The sequence below is a fragment of the Pan troglodytes genome, chromosome 20, assembly GCF_028858775.2.
Source record: "Pan troglodytes isolate AG18354 chromosome 20, NHGRI_mPanTro3-v2.0_pri, whole genome shotgun sequence".
Lineage (NCBI taxonomy): Eukaryota > Metazoa > Chordata > Mammalia > Primates > Hominidae > Pan > Pan troglodytes.
Window position 1 is genome coordinate 39,062,581 of NC_072418.2, and position 12,869 is coordinate 39,075,449.

At 55.7% G+C, this 12,869-nt stretch overlaps 1 protein-coding gene across 1 annotated transcript; it reads left to right on the forward strand.

The window, feature by feature from the left end:
- Positions 1-3,339: 3,339 nt before the first annotated feature.
- On the forward strand, positions 3,340-12,152 carry LRFN3 (leucine rich repeat and fibronectin type III domain containing 3). Its single transcript, XM_524229.8, has 3 exons — positions 3,340-4,522; positions 6,377-7,807; positions 11,517-12,152. Exons 2-3 carry the CDS (start codon positions 6,393-6,395, stop codon positions 11,986-11,988), a joined length of 1,887 nt encoding a protein of 628 aa, XP_524229.1. The 5' UTR covers positions 3,340-4,522; positions 6,377-6,392; the 3' UTR covers positions 11,989-12,152.
- Positions 12,153-12,869: the final 717 nt, after the last annotated feature.

Here is a 12,869-nt window from a genome sequence, read left to right on the forward strand (position 1 = left end):
GGAGTTCGAGACCAGTCTGGCCAACATGGTGAAAACCCATCTGTACTAAAAATTTTTTTTAAAATGGCCAGGCACAGTGGCTCATGCCTGTAATCCCAGCACTTTGGGAGGCTGGGGTGGGTGGATCATCTGAGGTCAGGAGTTTGAGACCAGCCTGGCCTACATGGTGAAACCCCATCTCTACTAAAAATACAAAAATTAGCAGGGCATGGTGGCACGTGCCTGTAATCCCAGCTACTCGGGAGGCTGAGGCAGAAGAATTGCTTGAATCCGGGTGGCGGAGGTTGTAGTGAGCCAAGATCATGCCACTGCACTCCAGCCTGGGTGACAGAGCGAGAGTCCGTCTCAAAATAAAAATCAGCCAAGCGTGGTGGTGCATGCCTGTAATCCCAGCTACTCGGGAGGCTGAGGCAGGAGAATAGCTTGAACCCAAGAGGTGGAGGTTGCAGTGAGCCGAGATCATGCCACTGCACTCCAGCCTGGGCAACAGAGCAGGACTCTGTCTTAAAAAAAAAAAAGAGATGGGGGCTGGGCGCAGTGGCTCACACCTGTAATCCCAGCACTTTGGGAGGCCGAGGTGGGGGTATCACCTGAGGTCAGGAGTTCAAGACCAGCCTTGCCAACATGGCGAAACCCCATCTCTACTAAAAATACAAAAATTAGCCGGGCATGGTGGCACATGCCTGTAATCCCAGCTACTCGGGAGGCTGAGGCAGAAGAATCGCTTGAATCCGGGCGGCGGAGGTTGTAGTGAGCCAAGATCACGCCACTGCACTCCAGCCTGGGTGACAGAGCGAGACTCCGTCTCAAAATAAAAATCAGCCAAGCGTGGTGGTGCATGCCTGTAATCCCAGCTACTCGGGAGGCTGAGGCAGGAGAATAGCTTGAACCCAAGAGGTGGAGGTTGCAGTGAGCTGAGATCATGCCACTGCACTCCAGCCTGGGCGACAGAGCAGGACTCTGTCTTAAAAAAAAAAAGAGATGAGGGCTGGGCGCAGTGGCTCACACCTGTAATCCCAGCACTTTGGGAGGCCGAGGTGGGGGGTATCACCTGAGGTCAGGAGTTCAAGACCAGCCTTGCCAACATGGCGAAACCCCATCTCTACTAAAAATACAAAAATTAGCTAGGCATGGTGGTAGGTACCTGTTATCCCAGCTACTTGGGAGGCTGAGGCAGGAGAATCACTTGAACCAAGGAGGCAGAGGTTGCAGTGAGCCAAGATTATGCCACTGCACTACAACCTGGGCAACAAAGTAAGACTCTGTCTCAAAATAAATAAATAAATAAATAGGCCGGGCACTGTGGCTCACGCCTGTAATCCCAGCACTTTAGGAGGCCGAGGCGGGCGGATCATGAGGTCAGGAGATCAAGACCATCCTGGCTAACATGGTGAAACCCTGTCTCTAATAAAAATACCAAAAAAATTAGCTGGGCATGGTGGCAGACGCCTCTAGTCCCAGCTACTCGGGAGGCTGAGGCAGGAGAATGGCGTGAACCCGGGAGGTGGAGCTTGCGGTGAGCCAAGATCATGCCACTGCACTCCAGCCTGGGCAACAGAGCTAGACTCTGTCTCAAAAATAAATAAATAAATAAAATAATAATAAAATGGGGTTATTTGTTTTTTGCTTGTTGCATTGTTTAAGTCCCTTATAGACTGAATTCCTCTTTATGTCTCTAAATACATTTGTCTCTTTGGTACATATCTGCGGTGCTACATCCCCTCAACCCACCAGGTTTTAGCATAGCTGTTGTGGTAGACAGTTCCGTGTGCAGTGCAGATAGCCCTGGTTCAGCCCAGCTGTTCTCAAAATGTGGTCCCTGACCAGGTGTAGTGGCTCACACCTGTAATCACAACGCTTCGGGAGGCCTGGGAGGGAGGATTGCCTGAGGCCAAGAGTTCAAGACCAGCCTGGGCAGCATATTGAGACCCTGTCTCTACAAGAAATTTAAAAAATTAGCTGGATATGGCGATGCATGCCTGTAGTCCCAGTTACTCTGGAGCCTGAGGTGGGAGGATTGCTTGAGCCCAGGAATTTGAGGTTGCAGTCAATTATGATTGCACCAATGTGCTCCAGCCTGGGTGACAAAGCAAGACCCTGTCTCAAAAAAAAAAGTATGGTCTTTGAAAAGTCACATTAGCATCACCTGGGTACTCGTTAAAAATGCAAATGTTCGGGTCCCACCTCAGACCCACTGAACCAGAAACTCTGAGGTTGGGACCTGGAGATCTATGGTGCCCCCGGGTGATCCTGGTGGGCTGCACTGCAAGGACACCTGGCCTGGCTCCTGCAAGGCAAGGCATCCCTCTCTGCTTTTCTTTCTTTCTTTCTTTCTTTTAAAGACAGAGTCTCACTCTGTCACCCAGGCTGGAGTGCAATGGCTGGATCTCAGATGACTACAATCTCCACCTCCCGGGTTCAAGCAATTCTCTTGCCTCAGCCTCCCAAGTAGCTGGGATTACGGGCGCCCGCCACCACACCCGGCTAATTTTTGTATTTTTAGTAGAGATGGGGTTTCTCCATGTTGGCCAGGCTGGTCTCCAACGCCTGATCTCAAAAGATCCGCCCGCCTTGGCCTCCCAACGAGCCGGGATTACAGGCGTGAGCCACCGCCCCCGGCTGTCAGTGTGTCTTGAGGTCTTTCCCTAATCCCAGATGGCACAAGTTTTCCCTCTTGCAGGCAGAGAAAGGAGCCTTGGGAAGGAGCCCCTCTGGCCTGAAAGATCAAGCCTGTTGCTGGGCATGGCCAGGTAAGGAAACTCCAACCGTGGAAAGGACATTCCAGGGAGGTGGTGCTGAGATAGGGGGGCAGAAAGAGACAGGTTTCGGGGGCCAGTGGCTCTGGAATGAAGCGCTACACTCAAGGCTAGGAATGGTTACTGAATGCACATATACACACACCATTCTCACAGCCCAGGTGCTGCGTCTTAGAGCGTATGAGTGTGTATGTGTGTGTCTGTGTGTGCGCGCGCACGCACGTCTCTATCTCTGTTTCTGTCTTTCTCTGACTTGTCCTTATCTCTTGTCTCTCCATCACTCTCTGTGTCTCGCTGTCTCTGTGCATTTCCATGTCTCGAATATGTGTGTGTTTCAATCTGTCTCTCTGCCTCTTTCCATTTACTCCTCTCTATCCATCAATCTAAGCCTGCCCATCTTTTTGTCTGCCTTTCTGTATCTCCGTTCTTCTCTGTCTCTCTGTCTCAGTCTCTCTGTATCCAGGGATTCTCGTTCCCAGCAGCGCCAGTGCGACTCCATGGGAGGTGGGGCCGGGGCGCGTCTTTGAGAGAAGGGGCGGGTGCCTACGCCTTTAAGCGCGGGTGCGCGCGGAGCCTGCGCCTTTAAGCGCCGGTGCGCGCGCTGCCCTGGGTTCCCGGCGAGGAGGCCGCGGGAGCGCCTGGACCCGGCCCGCCCAGCCCGGCCCCCGCCCGGCCCCCGCCTCGGCCCCGGCGGGGGAGGGGTCTCTGAGCGCGGCCCCTCCCCCCTGCGCCCCCGCCTGCGCTGCGGTGCCCCCATCCCGCGTGTTCCAATCTGTCTGACCGTCCCTCAGCTCCCAGGCCTCGCCCCACCCGGCCCTGGGGCTGCCCGGTCGCCCCCCTCCCCACCGCAGCCGGTCCCCTCCCTCCCAGTCAGCCTCCGCCGCAGCCCAGGAAGCCAGCCGGGACGCCGCCGCCCCGGACTCCGCGCCCTAACCTCCACCTCGGGGGCCTGCACCCCCAGATTGAATCGGGAATTCCGGAAACCCGAGCCTGGAACCCTGATCTGGGACCAGCACCCCGAGATCCGGCCGTGGAACCCCAAGATCTGGAGCCTGAACCCCAGTATATGGGGCTGGAATCTCAACATCGGTCACTGGGACCTCAATATTTGGAGCCGGAACCCCACAATTTGGAACACAGACCCCAATATTTGGAGCAGAACCCCAAGATTTGACATCTAAAACCTCAAGCCTGGAGCTGAACTCTGAATTCTGGGCCTGGGACCTTGAAATCTGGGACTGGATTTCCAGTACTGTACCCTGGAACCCACTCTTGGGGACCTGAACCCTGGGATTCAGGCCTCAAATTCCAAGATCTGGACTGTGGGATTCCAAGGGGCCTGAACCCGAGTTTGGGCCTGAAGTCCTTGCTGCAGACCTGAGTGCTTAAATCTGGGGCTTGAGACCTCCCAATCTTGACTCAGCACCCCAATATCTGAATGCAGAACCCCGGGATCGGATCTCAGACTCTAAACCCCACCGTTTGGCTGCTTAGCATCCCAAGACTGGACCTGGGAGACCCTGACCCTGAACAACCCAAACTGGACCCCTAAAACTGGACCCTAGAGGCCCAATATTTAGGGGTCTGGAACCCCGAGTATTAAGGTCTGGAGACTCCGTTGCCACAGATTTGAGCCGAGTCAGGACACAGTCCCTCTACAGAAGCCTTGGGGACAGGAAAAGCATGACCAGATGCTCCCTCCAGAGCCTTGACCTCTGACTCCCCTGGAGCTAGGACTCTGCTCCCTGGGGCTGCTTCTAGCTCAGGTAAGGCTGCTGAAACCTCAAGGTGGGGAGGGGCTGGGAGGAGCATTGTGGCTGCGGGTTACGGTACCAGGTACCCTTTGACACTCTTGGGGTTTCTCCAGAAAAAAAGACATTCCCCCATGGGTCTGCCTTCAGCTCCTGCTCTGCTCCAAACACTCTCTGGACACTGGCCATCCCTGCCCCTCTCTGACCTTCCCTGCCCCAGTTGATGGGACCTCCAGGTCTCTGACCCCTGCAACCCTTACAGCCTCTCGCTGTCTATCCGGTCCGACTGTCTCCGCCACCTCTCTTGTCCACCACTCCTCTCTCTGGTCTCCTTTCTCCACCTGTCCTCTCAATGGCCATCTCTGTTCCCTTTTTCTCTCTCTGATCATCTTTGTGACACCCCTGTCCACAGGTCCTCTCTCCAGTCGCCTCTGCCTGCTGCTTCTCAGTGACCATCGCTGACATCTGTGTCCACTGTGCCTCTCTCTAATCATCATTCACCAGCTCTCTTGCTCCTTCTCCACCCCTGAATCTAAGCCTGGGTCTGTGACCATCCCCATCCATCTTTGACATTGCTGTCCACCACTCTTCTCTCCAGCAGCCTCTGTCCATCTCTCCTCTCTAGCTTCCTCTGGCCACCTTTCCCTTTCTCTGGCCATCTCTCCCACTGCTCTTGCCCTCCTCCCACCCCTGACCCTAACTCCCAGTCTGCAACTGTCTGACCATCTCTGGCCACCTCTCCTCTCTCTCTCACTCACTGATGCCCTCTGATCATCTCTGGCCACCTCTTCTCTCTCTCTCACTCATTGATGCCCTCTTGATCATCTCTGGCCACCTCTTCTCTCTTTCTCACTCACTGATGCCCTCTTGATCATCTCTGGCCACCTCTTTTCTCTCGCTCGCTGATGCCCTCTGATCATCTCTGGCCACCTCTTCTCTCTCTCTCACTCACTGATGCCCTCTGATAATCTCTGGCCACCTCTCCTCTCTCACTCGCTGATGCCCTCTGATCATCTCGAACATCTCTGCTGCCTTTCCTCTCTCCGATGACCTGTCCCCGCACCATCCTCCTGAGCAGCTGTCCTGGGCTCCCACTGACTCTGCCATGTCTGTCCTTTTCCTCCTCTCTGACCACCTTGCTGGCTTTGGGCCGTTTCTGACCACGTGTCTCTGACATGGTCATCTCCCCCAGATCTGAGCCCAACCCATGCCCTCCCTTCTCTTTGTCCACTGCTCATCTTCCTGACCATCTGTAACCCTTTCTCTTCTCTGGTCATATCTGACCACTTATGATCATTGTTGCCACCCTGGCTGCCCCATCTCCCCATGGCCAGCTTTTACCATCTCTGACCACGTCTAAAGCCCTCTGGTTTTCCTGCCACTCACCCAGACCAGCTGTCATTTCTCTGACCATTTCTTTTCTTTTTTCTTTTGGAGAGACAGAGTCACACTCTGTTGCCCAGGCTGGAGTGTGGTGGTGCAATCATAGCTCACTGCAGCCTCAAATTCTTGGGCTCAAATTGATCCTCCCACCTCAGTGTCCCACGTAGCTAGGACCACAGGTGGGCGCCACCATGCCCAGCTAATTTTTAAAAATTTTTGTATAATAGATACACGGTCTCACTTTTTTGCCCAGGCTGGTCTTGAACTCCTGGCCTCAAGCCATCCTCCTGCCTCAGCCTCCCCAAATGCCGGGATTACATGTGTGAGCCACCGCGCCTGGCCTTCCTCTGGCTTTTGGTCACATCTGACGGTCTTTGACCAGCCCTTCTGCCCTCAGCCCACTGTGACCTTCTCTCCTGGTCTCAGACCACCCCCAGCCCCTGTAGAACCCCTCTTCTGCCCTCACGCCTCCCCTCTTCTCCGCAGGACACCCCTGCCCGCGATGGCCATCCTCCCGTTGCTCCTGTGCCTGCTGCCGCTGGCCCCTGCCTCATCCCCACCCCAGTCAGCCACACCCAGCCCATGTCCCCGCCGCTGCCGCTGCCAGACACAGTCGCTGCCCCTAAGCGTGCTGTGCCCAGGGGCAGGCCTCCTGTTCGTGCCACCCTCGCTGGACCGCCGGGCAGCCGAGCTGCGGCTGGCAGACAACTTCATCGCCTCCGTGCGCCGCCGCGACCTGGCCAACATGACAGGCCTGCTGCATCTGAGCCTGTCGCGGAACACCATCCGCCATGTGGCTGCCGGCGCCTTCGCCGACCTGCGGGCCCTGCGTGCCCTGCACCTGGATGGCAACCGGCTGACCTCACTGGGCGAGGGCCAGCTGCGCGGCCTGGTCAACTTGCGCCACCTCATCCTCAGCAACAACCAGCTGGCAGCGCTGGCGGCCGGCGCCCTGGATGATTGTGCCGAGACGCTGGAGGACCTCGACCTCTCCTACAACAACCTCGAGCAGCTGCCCTGGGAGGCCCTGGGCCGCCTGGGCAACGTCAACACGTTGGGCCTCGACCACAACCTGCTGGCTTCTGTGCCCGCCGGCGCCTTTTCCCGCCTGCACAAGCTGGCCCGGCTGGACATGACCTCCAACCGCCTGACCACAATCCCACCCGACCCACTCTTCTCCCGCCTGCCCCTGCTCGCCAGGCCCCGGGGCTCGCCCGCCTCTGCCCTGGTGCTGGCCTTTGGCGGGAACCCCCTGCACTGCAACTGCGAGCTGGTGTGGCTGCGTCGCCTGGCGCGGGAGGACGACCTCGAGGCCTGCGCGTCCCCACCTGCTCTGGGCGGCCGCTACTTCTGGGCGGTGGGCGAGGAGGAGTTTGTTTGCGAGCCGCCCGTGGTGACTCACCGCTCACCGCCTCTGGCTGTGCCCGCAGGTCGGCCGGCTGCCCTGCGCTGCCGGGCAGTGGGGGACCCAGAGCCCCGTGTGCGTTGGGTGTCACCCCAGGGCCGGCTGCTAGGCAACTCAAGCCGTGCCCGCGCCTTCCCCAATGGGACGCTGGAGCTGCTGGTCACCGAGCCGGGTGATGGTGGCATCTTCACCTGCATTGCGGCCAATGCAGCTGGCGAGGCCACAGCTGCTGTGGAGCTGACTGTGGGTCCCCCACCACCTCCTCAGCTAGCCAACAGCACCAGCTGTGACCCCCCGCGGGACGGGGATCCTGATGCTCTCACCCCACCCTCCGCTGCCTCTGCTTCTGCCAAGGTGGCCGACACTGGGCCCCCTACCGACCGTGGCGTCCAGGTGACTGAGCACGGGGCCACAGCTGCTCTTGTCCAGTGGCCGGATCAGCGGCCTATCCCGGGCATCCGCGTGTACCAGATCCAGTACAACAGCTCGGCTGATGACATCCTCGTCTACAGGTGCAGGGTCCAGGCACTGGGGTAGCTTGGGTGGGGGAGTGAGGCAAGGGGAGGGTTGAGGGTACACCTACTAATACCCTACACCGAAGCACAACTGATAAGTGATGCTGGAAGGTTCCAAAAGAAATCAGAGAGCAAAAGTAAAAGAAATCAGGCAGCAAGGATAACAAGAATCTGGCAGAAAGGGTCAATGAAATCTGACAGCAGTGATAAAAAGAAGTCAGACAAGAAGGACGAAGTAAATGAGACAGCAAATGTTAAAATATATCAGGCTACAGGGCTAAAAAAGATCAAGCAATAAGGATAAACGAAAACAGGCTGCATGGGTAAAAAGAAATTAGGCAGCAAGAATAAATAGTAGTAGCAAACAGAAAAAGGAAACCAGGCAGCGGGAAGAGAAAGTAATCAGGGCAGAAGAATAAAATGTTAATGGGCAAGGGTGGGTGGGGAAGGTAAGGGGATAAAAATAAATTTAAGTTGTAAAGATAAAGAGAGAAACACCAGGTTTTCCAGATGACAGGACTAGATACTAGCTGGGCTGCCGGAAGAAAAGGAGATCAAACAGGAAAGCACAGGGAGCCCAGAAAAAATGAAATAAGCAGCTCTGTTAGAAAAAGAAATCAGACCAGAGGTTAGAAGGAAATTGCAGGGAGGAGGTTTGATAGAGACTGGGCTTCGGGTGTGTGTGGTGTGAACTATTCCATGTTTCAAGTTCTAATATAGTGACATCCAGATTTTTTTTTTTTTGAGACAGGGTCTCACTTTGTCGCCCAGGCTGGAGTGCAGTGGTGCCATCTCGGCTCACTACAACCTCCGCTTCCCAGGTTCAAGCGATTCTTGTGCCTCAGCCTCTCGAGTAGCTGGGATTACAGACGTGCACCAGCACGCCCAGCTAATGTTTGCATTTTATTTTTAGTGGAGACGGGGTTTTGCCATGTTGGCCAGGCTGGTCTAGAAGTCCTGACCTCAGGTGATCCACCTGCCTCAGCCTCCCAAAGTGCTGGGATTACAGGCGTGAACCACCACACCCAGTGTAGGTTTTTTCTTTTCTTTTTTTTTTTTTTGAGACGGAGTCTCACTCTGTTGCCCAGGCTGCAGTGCAGTGGCACGATCTTGACTCACTGCAAGCTCCGCCTCCCAGGTTCATGCCATTCTCCTGCCTCAGCCTCCCGAGTAGCTGGGACTACAGGCGCCCGTCACCACACCCGGCTAATTTTTTGTATTTTTAGTAGAGATGGGGTTTCACCATGTTAGCCAGGATGGTCTCGATCTCCTGACATCGTGATCCACCCGCCTCGGCCTCCCAAAGTGCTAGGATTACAGGCCTGAGCCACCGCGCCCGACAGATTTTTTATTTTCTAAATCAAATCAAACCTAGTTCAAGTTCCTTTTGCCAGGTAAACAGAAATATCCAGTTTGCCACACTTGTGGGGGATTCTCTCCTCTCTCCTGTTGTTGCAAACACAGAACCTGGGGTTTACACACTCCAAGAGGTGGCTCAGTCCAACTTGTTCCCCCAAGCTGGAGAGCACTCAGCACATCTGCAGTGACCGCATGTGGTCAGCAGTGGTGGCTGCTGACCTAGGTGCTGTTGACACCTCTTACCAAAGTCCAACCTTGCATGGATGGACTGCGGCTGTGGGTGAGTCCCTGTCCTCACGGCCAGGCTGGGCCAAGGGTGCAGCCCCAAGGCTGACTGTAAAGACTGGACCTCCCCAGGGTTGAGGACTGTTCCTTGGGGACCTAGTAGTACCTGGATGTCCTTTCCCTCCCTTGGGGCCAACACCTCAAGAAAAGGCCACTTGATTTCCATTTCAGTCCTGGCAACCCACTGAGCTCATTCTACTCCCTTTCTCAGACATGACTCGGAAGATTGCACAGAAGTCCTGCCCCTGAAAATCACACAAGTCGGCCAGGCGCGGTGGCTTAACCCCTATAATCCCAGCACTTTGGGAGGCCGAGGCAGGTGGATCACCAGGTCAGGAGTTTGAGACCATCCTGGCTAACACGGTGAAACCTCGTCTCTACTAAAAATACAAAAAATTAGCCAGGCATGGTGGCACGCGCCTGTAGTCCCAGCTACTCAGGAGGCTGAGGCAGGAGAATTGCTTGAACCTGGGAGGCGGAGGTTGCAGTGAGCCGAGGCTGTGCCACTGCACTCCAGCCTGGGTGACAGAGTGAGACTCCGTCTCAAAAAAAAAAAAAAAGTCACACAAGTCCTGGCCACCTTGCCAGGTGGGGAATGGGATGAATGCTGTCCTAGACAGTCACCCTGCCCCAGGCGGCCACGGAGTTCCCTGTACCTCTCTCATTAGAATAGCCTAGGAATAAAACAGGTGATAAGTCAACTCTCCAACAGGGTGCCCAACTACAAAAGAAACTATAGTGAAATTGGGTGGTAAGGATTAAAAGGAAACAAGAAAGAAAAAGATAAATAGAAACCAGCCAACAGAGATAAAAGAGAAGCAGGTGACAGAGCTGGAAAGAAATAAGGCAACAGGGAGAAAAAGAAAGCAGTAGTGACGGAGGCACATTAGTTTAATGAAAAGGGAATCAGACGACAGGACTCATTGGAAAACAGGCTATCGATACAGTCATAATAATAAGGCAATAGGGCTAGGGGGACATTTATTGGCAGGTTACAAGGAAATTGGGCAACAGGGGTACAGGGAGATCAGGTGGTTTGATTGGAGAGAATCCTAGCTGTACACTAGAGGAAAATCAGGCAGCTGGAAAAGGGAAATTTGGCATAGGCTGCAGGAAATAGGGGAACCAGAGGGAAATTGGCAAGCGTCTGGAGGAGACTGGGAGGTAAAATGTGGGGGAAATTGGATGGGGGTGGCTAGAAGACAAAAGGATTAAATTAGATGGAAATTGGACAGGGTTAGAGCAGAATTGGGTGGTGAACTGGAGAGATGACTGGCAGTGGGACCAGAGTGAAATCAGGCAGAGGATTGGGGCAAAATTGGGCAGGGAGGCTAGAGCGGAGCTGGGCTGCAGGCTGCAGGGAAATTGAGTGGGCAGTGCAAAAGGGAAATTGGGCAGTTGGGTATAAAATGAAACCGGCAAGGTGTGGTGGCTCACGCCTGTAATCCCAACACTTAAGGAGGCCAAGGCAGGAGGCTGGACTGCCTTGAGGCGAGGAGTTTGAGACCAGCTTGGGCAATATAGCAAGAGCCTGTCTCTACAAAAAATTTAAAAATTAGCTGGGCATGGTAGTGCACACCTGTAGTTCCGGCTACTCAGGAGGCTGAGGCGGGAGGATGGCTTGAGTCCAGGAGTCAGAGGCTGCAGTGAGCTGTGATCATGCCACTGCACTCCAGCTTGGGCAACAGAGCAAGACCCTGTCTATAAGAAAACAGAAAGAAAGAAAGAAAAGAAACAGGATGGATTGGAAGAACTCACGTGGTGAGCTGTTAGAGAAATTGGGTGGTGGGACTAGAGTGAAAATGGGCAGCAGGCTATGAGGACGTGTGAGAGGGTGGGCTAGAGTGAACTTGGCCAACAGACTGGAGGGGTATCAGTCAGGTGGCTGAATGGGATGTCAGACCAAAGGGAATTGGGATGTTGGTGAGAGGGAGCTCATTGGGTAGAATGAAATGAAGGAGTGGACTGGTGGGAAGTCTAGCCCCGCAGGGAGTTTGGTGGGGGAAGCACAGGTTGGGGGCTGGGCAGCCTGAGACCTGACCCCCACCTGCCTGCCCTGCAGGATGATCCCGGCGGAGAGCCGCTCGTTCCTGCTGACGGACCTGGCGTCAGGCCGGACCTACGATCTGTGCGTGCTAGCCGTGTATGAGGACAGCGCCACGGGGCTCACGGCCACACGGCCTGTGGGCTGCGCCCGCTTCTCCACCGAACCTGCGCTGCGGCCATGCGGGGCGCCGCACGCTCCCTTCCTGGGCGGCACGATGATCATCGCGCTGGGCGGCGTCATCGTAGCCTCGGTATTGGTCTTCATCTTCGTGCTGCTAATGCGCTACAAGGTGCACGGCGGCCAGCCCCCCGGCAAGGCCAAGATTCCCGCGCCTGTTAGCAGCGTTTGCTCCCAGACCAACGGCGCCCTGGGCCCCACGCCCACGCCCGCCCCGCCCGCCCCGGAGCCCGCGGCGCTCAGGGCCCACACCGTGGTCCAGCTGGACTGCGAGCCCTGGGTGCCCGGCCACGAACCTGTGGGACCCTAGCCAGGCGCCCCCCCTCTAAGGGTCCTCTGGCCCCACGGACAGCAGGACCCGGACACCCTGTGGGACCTGGCCTCAAACTCACCAAATTGCTCATGGTTTTTAAAACTCTGATGGGGAGGGTGTCGGGGACACCAGGGCAAAACAAGAAAGTCCTATTTTTCTAAGCTTGGGCGAAGACCCTTGCCCTCGTCTCTGTCTATGGGGGTTGGGGGACGGAGCAGGGGTCTGGAGCTGGGGAATGCCTCCTTTGGGGAGACACCCCCTCCCCGCCCAGTTCAGTCTGAGGACCCTGGAGGAGGCTGAGGATGGCGATCCATTCAGACAATAGATGTTCCCTGCGTGTCGGCTCTGAGCATGCCCTGGGTTGGGGGATGCTGTGGTGATCCAGATAGCCCTGAGCCCTGCCCGAAGGGGCCTAAAGTCAAATGGGAGACAGACACATCCCCAGACAGTGATAGCACAGAGTGACCAGGGATGTGGGGATGAGGGAAGCCTGGGGGATTGTGACAGTCCAGAAGAGGTACCCTGCTCAGCCCCAGGTGTGGTCAGGGAGGGCTTCCTGGAGGAGGACACATGTGATCTGAGAATGACATATGAAGGAGATAACTGGGCAAAGAGCAGAAGGAAAGCTCTTTCAGGCAGAGGGCACAGCACAAGCAAGGTGGTGGTGTGCCCTGGGCACTGGGGGTGCTATGGTAGAGGTGAGGCAGGACGGTTGAGCAGGGTCTAGGACCTCCAGGCTGAGGAGCTCAGACTCTGGCCTGATGATACTGGGGAGCCATGGAGGGTTGTATGCAAGAGAGGAATGGGGTCAGGTTGGGGCTTTAGGAAGATCCTTCTAGTGCTATGAGTAGGGTAGACCCAAGGGGAAGACTGAAGCT